The following is a 12,482-nucleotide window of genomic DNA, read 5'->3' on the forward strand; positions in this document are numbered from 1 at the left end:
GATTAATTTTCCTTTAATAAAAATTGACTTATTTCTGCATCTTTACAGCACCAGTATTCTAACTATTTAGTTTTTTTAAGGTCCTTGCAGCCCCATGATGAACCTGTACTCTGCCCCAAAATATGTGCACCTTCACTTTCCTATTTCATCCATCTCTCCCCTTTTTTTTATGCCTTTAACTCCCCTGTCCGTCCACTCCCTCTCTGTCTGTCTCTCTGTGCAGTGTTGTCATGCATGGTTGACTAGAACATGGAGACAGGTCCACTGCCCGACCAGCGCTGTCCAAACCAGAATCCTGATAAGCGTCTGTGTGTGGGCTGATCTGTACATAAATGTTTGTTTGCCTACCTAAGCAGCACCATATGCAAAAAACAAACAGCGAGGGTGAGGATGTGTGAATGTGCGTGCCCCTTGTGTGTGTCCCCACTTAAGTGTGTTTGCACGTTTGAGAAACATTAATGTGTGAGCGCTAAACAAAGAGCATGTGGTGTGTGTTTTTGGAAGTGTGTGAGTCAGATATCCAGTCTTCTGGGGACAGGGTGTGTGCGGCTATTACTGCTCAGTCCTCATTAAGCCCTATCCAGCTGTGCATGTATGTGTATGAGTGTGAGTTTTAGCTTGTGTGAGTAAGTCTATGTATGAAAAAGATTGATGTCCTCCTCCTCCTCGCTCTTTCACTATATCCCACCCTTCACATCTCTCCTTCCGTCCCCCAGCCCGAGTGGTCCCTCCTGGGGTATCATTACTACCTCCACCTGGCTCCCTCCTCATCTTCCTGTATCAGAACCATCAGACCAGCCCTTTCTTCTGCCCTCCATCAAACACGCCCTGTCAGATTGCTGAAGTCACACACAGCCCAGGCACACACACAGAGCTGAGCACGAGCGCACACACTTACATCCATACAGGCACATCTGCTGGGTGACCGAGAGAAAAGATAAGACAAGAGATAGACGGGAGATTGTTCTTTGCGCAAACCACAAGCGAGACTTAATAAGAGTTGTGCAAAACACATTGTAGTCACACCTCGTAATTGAACTGAGCGGCACAGAAAGATAAACATGCACGGACACAAAAGAGACACAAAAATGCATCATAGAGAACAGACTGCAAACTCTGTCACATTTACAGACACAATAATGAAGAAAAGGGTTGATTAGATTGACACAGTACAAACATAAATGCATTATTGTCTCTCTGCACAGTTCAGTCAGGCATTTGTTCTGTCAACCATTACACAGAGAGGGTAAGATTTAGAACCAGACTGACCCCTGGTGGAGAGATTGACAACAACAACAGAATTAAAGGGCTGTCAGTCATGCTAAAACATGTTTATGCAGCTCCCACCATCAGAGTAGACAATGGAAAAATTGTCATCCAAAAGGAGAAACTCAGGGACGCTCTCTTGCCAAAAAACAAGAAATGCAGTCAGAGGTTTTCAAGTTGAGCAGAAGTAGTTTCTATTTTTAGCACAGCTGTGTTAATGCTGATTTTTGAAGTCAGCCTTGATGTTGATCTCTAAAGCAGAGAGGAAAAGTGATGGAGGGACAATGTACAGAGAGCTGGATCCTACACTCATAATGGAAATGAGTGTGTAATGGAGATGATAAGGCACTTCCATCTGCAGTCATTTCTGTACTTGTCCTTTGCTTTCTCAGAAGTCTTCATTATGTCTGACTCACGGGTTGTGACCACAATCCTTCTTACCGTCCATCTCAACTTCCATTAGACTCTACCTGTCTATCTGCCCTCCTCTCTGTCTGTTAACTCCGTCTCATGCTGCTGCTCCGTCTGTCTGCTCATCACGTTGCCTGGATCTTTGGCTCCGTGTGGGCAGCCAAGCAGAACTCACAGCCTCTAACACCCTCTCTGCGCTGGGGCTCAGCTGAGGAGCTGCTGTATATGCACAGCGCAGAGGTGCAGGGTAAGTCTGTATGGGAAACTCAGGTCTTCACACTAGAAGTCCAATCAAAAACCTTTATCATCAGTGATTCTATCTAAGGTGAAGGCTCAGCAGGTCATTAGCTTGTAAATTGCTCCCAGGCTTCACATACCTCACACGTGACGGCAATATGAGAGGATAACGGCGGTCAAACATCTGGAGCAATCAAACAACTGAGGCTGCACAGCTGTAACATATATATTCGACCCATTTTACTTTTATGCACCTTATCAGCTCTAAGTATGTGAAACACTAACTATCTGAAACAAAGTTGTGTTTATAGGCTAAGCTCAGTCACACACCTACAGTCCCACGAGAAGAGCCTGTGCATCATGTGGACATATAGACTCAAGTGCAGGCAGGTGCACAGACAGGTGTAAAACCAGATAAGGAGAACAGGCAGCCAGACAGATGGACAAGCAGTCCTGCACAATAAAGTCTGCCAACGAAACTAAATCTGACTCGCTGTACAGCTTGCCAAAACAACTGGGAACAACAAAGTGGTGTCAATGCTGCCAGGTCATTCTAACTTTATCATATTTAATCCTTCAGTTTGCTTCTATTACAGAGGGGAAGCGTAGATGGAAGTCAAACAATGGACCAGATGAAGAGTCTGAACTGCATCGAACTGCCGTGCGGTTTACTGGGAGAATTCCCAACCAGCAACAGCAAAGAAGACAACAGCGCAGGGTCCGTGCTGGTGAGGAGACACATGTTGATGCCTGGTGGTTGTTTGTCATGGTTGGAGAGTCTGCGGATGCAAAATTAACTGAGGGCAAGAATTTAAGTTACACTCTTTTTATGTGTACACAAGCCTGTAAGGCGAATTATCACAAAGAACATAAACAAAACCATCATTGACTGATTTTTTTTATGCCTAAACAAACTAAATAAACAAATTGTCTTTGTTTTCATTACTTAATTAACTAAATACACAAACTGACCTTAAAGGACAGCACAATTTCATACCGTTATACTCTAATGGGGAGAAAAGATGCGTTAGTGTTGTGTATTCGCAGAGACCCTGCAGCCCTCTGCCTGGGTTTTCTTATTTTCTCAATTTGTTGCTGTGCTCGGGATGCTTTACCAACCTAAAATTCTGGTATTTGACAGTCAACTATCTTTCTGATGCATTCACGAACAGCTCAAACAAAGTTTAATAGTCTTTGACTCATTAATATGACGTGAGGTTCAGTAAGCTTTGCACAGAACTGGCTGGTAGAAATGTCCATTTCAGAGTTTGTACTTTCATACTTTTACTTGAATCAGTGCTTCTACCTTTACCAGATTTGTTTCTCTACACAATTATCTGTATTTCTACTTCAGTAAAGAATATGTGTACTTTATTCCTTTTGTGCTTGCAACTAGGAGTGTACACCTTAACACACCACATCAAAAACTGGAAAGACTTTTCTGTTCAGCAAATGAAAGAACAGTATATGACAGAGTAATCACAGACCAACTTGTAGAGCATGTTTTGCTCTATTGGATTGAGCACAAATGGCATAATGTCATCTGTTTAAATCTGCAGATGTCTCCCTCTGAGAAAATGAATGATGACATGTGACAGCGAGAGACCGCAGAGAGAGTTTTCATTTCGGCATGAATGATGATAAACAGACTTGCTGAGAGATTCTGTCAGCAGCCAGAGATGGATAACTTTCCTCCAAATATGAGACAATGACAGTGAGAGATCCACCGTCGCTCTGTTTGCAGCCGATGGGAAAGAATGAGCGCTCAGACACACAGATAAGATAAAGTGAAGGAAGGCGGCAGATTGTTCAGATTGATGTGTTGCGGGACTTGTTGGACAGGTGGATTGTTTTACAGGCAGGTTGATGTATAACAACACAACATGTCTGTGAAAATTCCAAAGTAAAATGTATAGACTTTGAACGTCTTACTGCTGATGTGAGTAACATTCAAATACATATCTGAGCAATGTATGGTTGGTTTTTATACACTGCAGCCTTCAAGTGCAATCTGCATATTCACTTAAAAAGTGCACTTGACCATTTGAAATGGATGACCGTGAGAATGAAGTTAAATGCAGCACTTAAGCAGGTAAAGTGCATTTAGAGTACTGTGAGTGTTGTTATGATTGCCTTTGCAATTTCAGTCGGATGATTTTCAATTATCATATAATGTCTGATCCGACTTTTTTTTCTAACCACACTGCTGAAGCCTGAACAGTGTTAAGTTTGTTAAATCCTGCTTCGGTACCCTGGAGCTTTAAAAAGCATTTTTTTCTTTTCCCTCAGTGTTTTATATCAGTTCTTGTCTACACCAACAGAAGCTCCTCTCTCCCACAGAAAACACTGCTCCTGAAACGCCTCATCAGTGCTCCCGCTTTTTATTCTGTGACTTTGTGACATCGCACTACAACACCATGTCACGCATTTGCATAATTAATGCCTACTGGCTAGTTTGACATGCAGGAATTGATTTTGCACAGCTGCTCTGTTGTTTTTAGCGCTGCAGGGTCTTGCGTGTGTGAGCTGACCAATCAGTGCAGACTGGGTATTCATGAGGGGGGCATTAAAGAGACAGGAGCTAAAACAGAGCATGTCAGACAGACGGGGGATGCTGCAGCATGGACAGTATGAGAAAACGGATGTGTTTTCGGAGCATTAAAGCATGTAAAATATGTCTCCTTTCAACGATGGGAAAGTTCTTGTGCCTCAGAGAAAGTTCACCAAATGGTGTGACCGTTTTGAGACGCTGTCAAAACATCTCCTCTTGTTCTCTCCATACCGATCTAAAATTAAATGTCATCCATGGGAGATGTTTTACCTCATCACCAGCTGCATGTCATATCAAGGAGATTACTCATATCAAACATTAGACATTTAAATTACACCAATATTGATTAATTTTTCCCACAGCTTTGACAGAATCTGCGAACCTCTCATTGCCACTTCCATTTTCATTTTTAGTCCGAAATAGTTGCGCTGGGAGAGACACAGCAGAGCTGATCTCTCTTCTACAACACAGTGAACACAAAATTGTGCTGGGGAAAAGCCCAAATGAATACCCATAACTTTGTTAAAACTGTGAGAGAAAACCACAATTCACCAGTGTTTGTTATAGATTTTAGTTAGCGAGCCATCCCATTCATTATTCTTCTTATTAAATTCAACAACATAGACTGATTGCTAGCATTATACCCGAGGGAAGATTAAAGTTCGATCTATGCCACTGATAAAGCACCATGGATGTAATGAACCCAGCACAGTCTCATCAAGGAGGATATATGACGATTTATATTGTCCTGGGATTCCTTGTTCCATGGCTTTGTCTGGCTATTATAGCAACATGGGAGCCAAATCAGATACTTCTGACATGAATTCTTTCTCTTTTTTGCAGTCAATTGAGGTATAAAACGACCAGAGTAGAGCCGTCATGCAGCTACATTGTGTTCGACCTTTTTGAAAGCGCACTTAACCGCCATCTAATCACACAGTCTCACACATTTACCAAAACACTCTGACAGCAGGAGGAACTCACGTGGTGAAGGCAGGATTGTACTTGGCTCCCAGGTAGTATGAGTACAGGTTGAACATGCCGATCATGAAGGCCACAAACACCATGATGAAGATGACCATGAACTTGAAGATGTCTTTGACCGTGCGCCCCAGTGAGATCTGCAGGGGGCCAAAGCTCTCATTGGCCGGCAGGATGTAAGCAATGCGTGAGAAGCTCAGCACCACGGCGATGGCGTACAGTCCCTCCGAGATGATCTGGGGGTCGGAGGGTCGCCACTTGTTCCTGGCTGATGAAGAGGAAAGAAAAAGATGAGCAGCTGAGTAACAGCGGTTGATGTATCATTTAAATGAACTCCTACAGAGTCAAACCGGAGATTGTTGTATTATTGTTTGGTTTATTTCCTCATATGGACAGTAAAATAGGGGTTCGTTCAGCGGACATTTTCACACAAAATAAAATCTGGTACATCAGGTATACAAGCATAGCTGCAAAATGAATGATGAAATGAAAATAATAACCATCGTAATCATCCACAGCTGCATTTGTGGATTTAGGATTTTTATATCTCTATGATATCAAATTGAAACATTTGGTCTGATCACAGTATTTTTGACTGTGCCATAATATCCTATTTAGAAAATTCTGCATACCTTCAGCTTAATGTTGCACACTTTCTTTTATTTTTTTTCTGGGCATGTGCAGAACAAACTGTTGGTTACAGTAGGATCTAAATGTTTGCAAGAGATGTTCCAAAAGAAGATAATCTTGGCTTTTAGGAACATTGATGGAGGTGAAGATACAGTAAGTAGATGGATTATGTGAGGATGGGAAGAGATGTGAGGGAACGACGGCAAGAGAAGGGATAAAGGGATAAAGGGATAGTGTGTCCAAGGAGAAGTAAGGACACAGAGAGAGAGAACGTAAAGGAGGGGCATCAGGAAAGATAAGGTTAGATGGAGAGGAAAATTGAGCTAGATGGAGAAATGAGATACAAAAGAGATTAATGAAGTAACACAGATAAAAATGAAGTAAAAGAATGAGAGACTTAATTTGAAGGCATAATTTGCTGATTAACTGTGAAAGTCGCAGGAAAGGAAAGTAGCACACACGTCTTTAAAGTGGAGATACAGAGACATATAGAGAACAGCCTCTATTAACTGACGCTGCAGTAATATACACCTTCATCAATTCACTGACGTGTCATGACAGAGTCAGTCCACCAGATGACAGCACTGATGAAGGTTCCCTTAGTAGGCCACTATGAAGTGTACAGTCCAGTAGCCTGTAGCCCGCGGCATTGCATTGTTTCAACATGTTGTAGAGGAGTTTATGTTGTGGAAGTGAAGCAAAATGTTCATGTTTTGTTACAGTTTTTATAGATTTTACAGGTTTTAAAATAACTCAGGGACAATTATTAATACCTACCTTAGTTATTAATGATTGTCTGAGGTGGGCTTTGAATCTAAATGCTCCTCTTAGTATTCTGAGCTTTAATATACTGTGAACTTTACTGTGTTTGCTCACTGGTGGAGTTCACGTCTGCCTGTGTAATATATATATCTATGCTTACTTGTAATCGTGAGAATATAATTTAAACCTGTGCATGTGTATAAGTATATGCATGTGTTGTCATTAAATGTGGTGTGTTGCCATCAAGCTATGGGTCAGAATTAATATTCAACAATTACATTTTTATCTAAATGACTAATAAACTTCCATCTTCCAGCGCTCCAGCTCAAGGTTTTAATTGTTCATGAAATTTTTACACAAAACACTCATCTGATTTGTTATTCCTTATCAGTGGCTGATGTGGCACAACAATGATTCAAGCACCTCATAAAAGCTTTTACAATTCTTTATGTGGTGTCAAACGGGCCTTTTTTTTTTTTTTTGGAAACATTGTCTGGTAGATGAGAAGTGAGTTTTTGTCAGACTAAGTGAGTGTTTTCCAGACTGATGATGACAGGATAAGAACAATTATCACAAATAGAAATAGTCACAATAGCTCAGAAAACAAAGAAAACACTGGAGAAATGACTAAACAATCTTCAAAACACAATCAAATGTAATAGTGCTTACATTACTGACACATTCATATTTTTAAAGCTCAGTGGTAACTGCTTCCAGTGATCAAAAAGCTTGGGACAGAATCCTTCCTATACAAATACTGTACTGTTAAAATAATTCACTTAATAAATTAAAGATTTTTTTTTATACATGACAACATATGAAAAACATTTTTAAACTGCTGTAGCTCTATTTCTTTTACTCCCATGATCATTTGGCTCAAGGTAACCCATCTAACTCTGGCTGGCTGGTGCTGCATGCACATTGAAAATCATGACAGGAAAGAGCTTAAGCTTATGACAAACGAGCTAACGAGATGCAGCAGTGAAACTTGGTGGTACTCTAAATTGTGGGGCAAACTTCTTCATCAGGAGGGGACCTGAAAGCAGCTGGATAAACTGTTTCTACTCTGTGCATTTTACCCAACCTGGATACACTGACTTAAACAAAGAAACTGATAGACATTAGCACAGTATCAGAGTATATAAAAATAGAGATAACGGCAAAAGGAACATTAATACATGTAGTATAACAGTAGAGGGCAGCAATATGCCATAGCAACGTCTAGTCAGTCAGAAGAAGACGTCTCGCACCGGCTTTGTCGGTTATGTTGCTGTCGCCACTACAGCAGTGCTTGTATACTACAGTATTTGCCTGTAAAATTATGCAACCAAACAAAAGGTTGGATAGCATTTTTGGTTGCAGCCAGTAGCTGAGTTTTGGCTAATGCTGGTAAAATGCTAGAATAACATCAATCAAGACATTGGAAAAAGACCATTTATCTCCATCTACAACTTATACAACTAGCTAATTCATCACCTGAAGATGTCGATGAACTTGTCGATACCACACTTAAAGCTTCACTGTTCATGAGGGGTTTAGCTCTTCATTAATGAGTGCAGCGATGGCTGCAGGCATGCTAGCAATAACATCAGCAGTGGCTACTGCATAGAACCTGGATCAAACATCAAATCAAACATGGTGCCATCTTCAGCTTTTATATTTTGTTTTTGACCAGGTGTTTCCTCAGGTTATATGCGTTGCCAGCATTGCATTTTGCATTACAAATACTGCAGCGAGTGTTGCCCTGACTCAATGTGACCTGATCCAGGGGTGGCGTCTCGCTCTCTATCTTTTTCTCCATACTCTAAATCTCATCATAATTCAAAGTACTGAGTTTGGTACCAAACCGTAATCATGTGATACATTTTCAAATGTCAATTAGATGGTAACTGCTTACCGTAAGTGAAGTAAGCGACTTCGTCAGGCAGCGAGGCGTTGCTGAGGTCTTCGTCTGGTACATGCATGTCCACATACTGCTGGGCTTTGGTAGCCTTGAGGAACGCCATGAAGCGTGCCGTGAAGGACGCCACGAAGATTGACAACATGCCAAAATCCAGAACGTTCCACAGGTGCATGATGTACTCTCTGGGCCCGTCACTCCAGATCTCCTTACATTCTGACCAAATCATACCTGAGGAATAAAGACATGGATATAACCATGTGCAAAAATGGAAAACACAAGAAATAAACACACAGAAAAAGCTGAAGAGGCTCTAACAGGCACTAACACAATCGTGAACAAGGTTATCCTGCACAGACACGCTCACAAAAGCAACATGCACCTACACAAATGTTGACAACAAAGCTTGTAATTTATACAAAACCACTCAGACATCCCTACTTATAGCTCGGGTGCACACACATCTAATTCCTCCAACACGACTACTGTGTCATTCTCTATTTGGAGCCAAAACAAGGAGGAAAATTGTTTACTGAAAAAGCACCCTGATCAGTACCATCTCTATAACAATTACTGGGCCTTCAAAACATGCTGCTGGAATTACAATTACCCTGCTCTACCTAAGCCACCACTCACTGCTCACACACACACACACACACACATACGAGCACCTGCTGCCAAAAAAGACCGCGGATGGGAAAAGAATGGTGCCATTACACGTAAACAAATAAAAACAGAACCATGTGCACCAACATACACAAACCACTCACATAATGTTATTATATGGGTGTGTGTGTAGATGAAAGGAAGAACATCAGCAGATGGGAAGCAGCTGAGGTCTGACAGATATTGCCATAGGCTATTTATCTGTTGTGTTTGTCTTTGTCTGTCTGTTTCCCTGTCTCTTCAGGCCTGTCTTCTCGTATGCTCCATCCTTCCCTTTACTTTCACCCCTCTTCTCCCTTTCTGCCAGTTTTCTTGTTCTCTCCATCCCTCCCTCTTTTGTTTATTCAGCACCACATCTCAAGTCGACCTCCAAATTTCCCTCCAGTTTATCTTTAGGACGCAGAATGGCCACTGTTCCAAGTCTGGGCTGTGCTGCATCCACCTAGGAAAACTTGTATTTGATCTTTGGAAGATAAAAGAGAACGAACTGTTGTATTGCCAAAACATTGGCTTTCATCCACTCAGTTAGTATGGTGCTGCATTAATCTTTAATTCTGCCTCATATCAAAGCTGGGCAATAAGAGTCACAGACTCTTTTACTCTTTTACTCTTTATCGATTTGCGCAGGTGTGTTGTAGAAAAGCTCCTTTGGATTAGCATCAAAAACTTTTAAAACCCTGGTGAAAAAATAAACATAAATCTTCTGCATGTTGAAAAAGTACATAAACACTGATTAAAAAACGAAAATGTTAAAAGAAAATCCTCCAGGAAATGTTTTGCCTCTCTCTTCTATGCCATATCAAGGTTATTCGTTATCGTGATGGAGAATCTGCCTTGACAGCGATTATCTTACATCTTTTTGCATTTTAATTGGCTGTAACTGCAGAATTTCAAACACCGTCACTTTGTGCGTGCACCGTGTGTGGCAAGGCGACTTACCCAACACCCACTTCATGATCAACATCTCTGTCCAGGAGAACTGGGTGGTTTTGACTCTGAAAACCTGTCGTGGGTGGTCCGTGATGGTCTCATTGGGCAGGTTCTTGACACCCTCAAAGCGGTCGGAGGCGTTGATAACCAGCAGACCCAAGAAGATGGTGAAGGAGACGGCGTGAGCCACAAACTTCATGAAGGGGCTTCGCAGGATCTGACCAATCTGGAGGTTAAAATTAAATTTTACAAAGTTGATTTGCTGACAAACAGTTTTCTATTTCAATCATTGATGACACAAAGCATCATTTGTGCTCAAATATGTATCTGCCCAGCTGGTCTATGTACAATAATAAGTCTTCTTATAGCACTTTCTTGGGCTCAACCAAATATCTAGCTCCGCTATGGCCACCAGCTACTTGCTGACTTTGTCTGTTTGTCTTTTGGAGATGGGGAGGTATGTGAATAGTTGGTTCTCCAGAGCCTTTTTCCCTGAAAACAGCTGTTCAGAACATCTGGAAACAAGGTTAATGAGAGTGAATCAATACATATTCAGGTTATAATTCTCAGTGGGTTCATCACCTCTCGTATTTAACACAGATTACGTGATATTGTGCGTTGTTAAGATAACTATTGATTGCAGCTTTTTTTAAAAGTTCTCTGCAAAGTTTAAATTGTAAATAAAAAAGTTATATTTAAATTCAGTGCTGTGTGCATTGTTGAGCTGTAATAATTAAAATGCGTTTCCTTTCTCATAAATCATTAGCAAAATGTTTTTTTCCACTAATAGTTTATAGGCATGTTTTCCACGCTAGCGCTATTCTTCTTTCCTGCTATTGCTATTGCATCGCTGCATTTTGCGGGGCATTACTACCACCTATCGATCAGTAGAATAATGTGGAACCATTGACAAGAACGTGTGGGGACCAACTTATATAAAATAAACTCCTCGTAGCCCTACTAGTGGTCAAACACTTCATAGGGGCTTCCATATTTGTCAAGTAAACTTGTGTTTGCCAACACAACAGCTTGCAAAATCAGTTTTTGTGCGAGGGAATCAGGCTGAAGATACATGTTAGAGTTGTAATTTCCTCGATCAGTTAAAGAAATGACTATACACAAGTGTAAAAATGCAGCGGAACAAAACATCTGTTTTTATTTCAGAGATAACTGTGTTCATGCTTTTTACAGAGTTTCTGAGATTTTGCTCCTCGGGAGATCAAGATCTGTAAAGCACCACTACACAACCATCATAGCAGGCGAACAGCATCTGTTGTAATTCATGGATGTGCTTAACCACCGATAGCTCCCCCAGCAACGTAATGCTAGAGTAACTAGATGCCAAACAATCAGCAGAGTTTGTGGAACTGCACCATATGGGGAGAACGTGATGCAAGGTGGCGCTGCACAAGGAGCGTTAAACACGCCACCGCACAGAGGGACCTTTTTATAATTGCACAAAAATATGCCAAGACACACAAACACACAGAAACACATACACACACTTCGAACCCCATACAGACGTCATTGAGATCCCAACATTTGCCACTCTCTAAGCCTGCTGTGTTCAATATTAACTACCTACAGGATAGCTCTACTCTCTGCATGCACACTAACACATCAGATTCAATAGCTGTCCCCATGCCACACACACACTACTATCCCATGTGGGAAGAGGTTGTCGGGTGAATCTTAACCCTGCAAACCCTCCTCCAAACCTCCTCCTGCCACTGAGATGACTCTGCCTCCTTCATTTAGCCCATCTGCGCTGCTGATAAGGCTGATCCATTCCACCCGCAGTTTAAATGAGATGGTCATCCTGATCATGCCTGCTGCGGTGTGACGACTGCAAACCCCACGGGTTTCTTTTTTATCGCTGTGATGGTGACAAGAGCTGATCTTCTCGAAATGTTGGCCGCTGGCAGCAGACGCATGCAGACTGAATAAAAGAGGTTTGGTGTGAAATGGGAATCTCACAAGGCCAGAATGGAGCTGCTGGGTCCTTTATTATTCTCTAACATCTTTTCACCTTGGAGAATCAAGCCTGACGTACACTGTGTGCAGACAGACAGCCACTCTGAATAATTACTTACGGTGTCCAGGTATGAGCAAAAACCTGACATACTGTGGATTATATTTCATGTCCAC

At 41.6% G+C, this 12,482-nt stretch overlaps 1 protein-coding gene across 1 annotated transcript in view; it reads right to left on the reverse strand.

Moving 5' to 3' along the window:
- The window catches only part of trpc7b (transient receptor potential cation channel, subfamily C, member 7b), a 50,394-nt gene that overhangs the window by 14,718 nt on the left and 23,194 nt on the right, over positions 1-12,482 (reverse strand). The window contains exons 5-7 of the mRNA XM_084353947.1: positions 10,344-10,560; positions 8,736-8,969; positions 5,450-5,714 (exon numbers count right to left, since the gene is read on the reverse strand). Coding sequence (XP_084210073.1) covers positions 5,450-5,714; positions 8,736-8,969; positions 10,344-10,560 — 716 coding nt within the window. The remainder of the gene's footprint in view (positions 1-5,449; positions 5,715-8,735; positions 8,970-10,343; positions 10,561-12,482) is intronic.

The sequence above is a fragment of the Pagrus pagrus genome (assembly GCF_965226575.1).
Source record: "Pagrus pagrus genome assembly, chromosome: 5".
Taxonomy (NCBI): Eukaryota; Metazoa; Chordata; class Actinopteri; order Spariformes; family Sparidae; genus Pagrus; species Pagrus pagrus.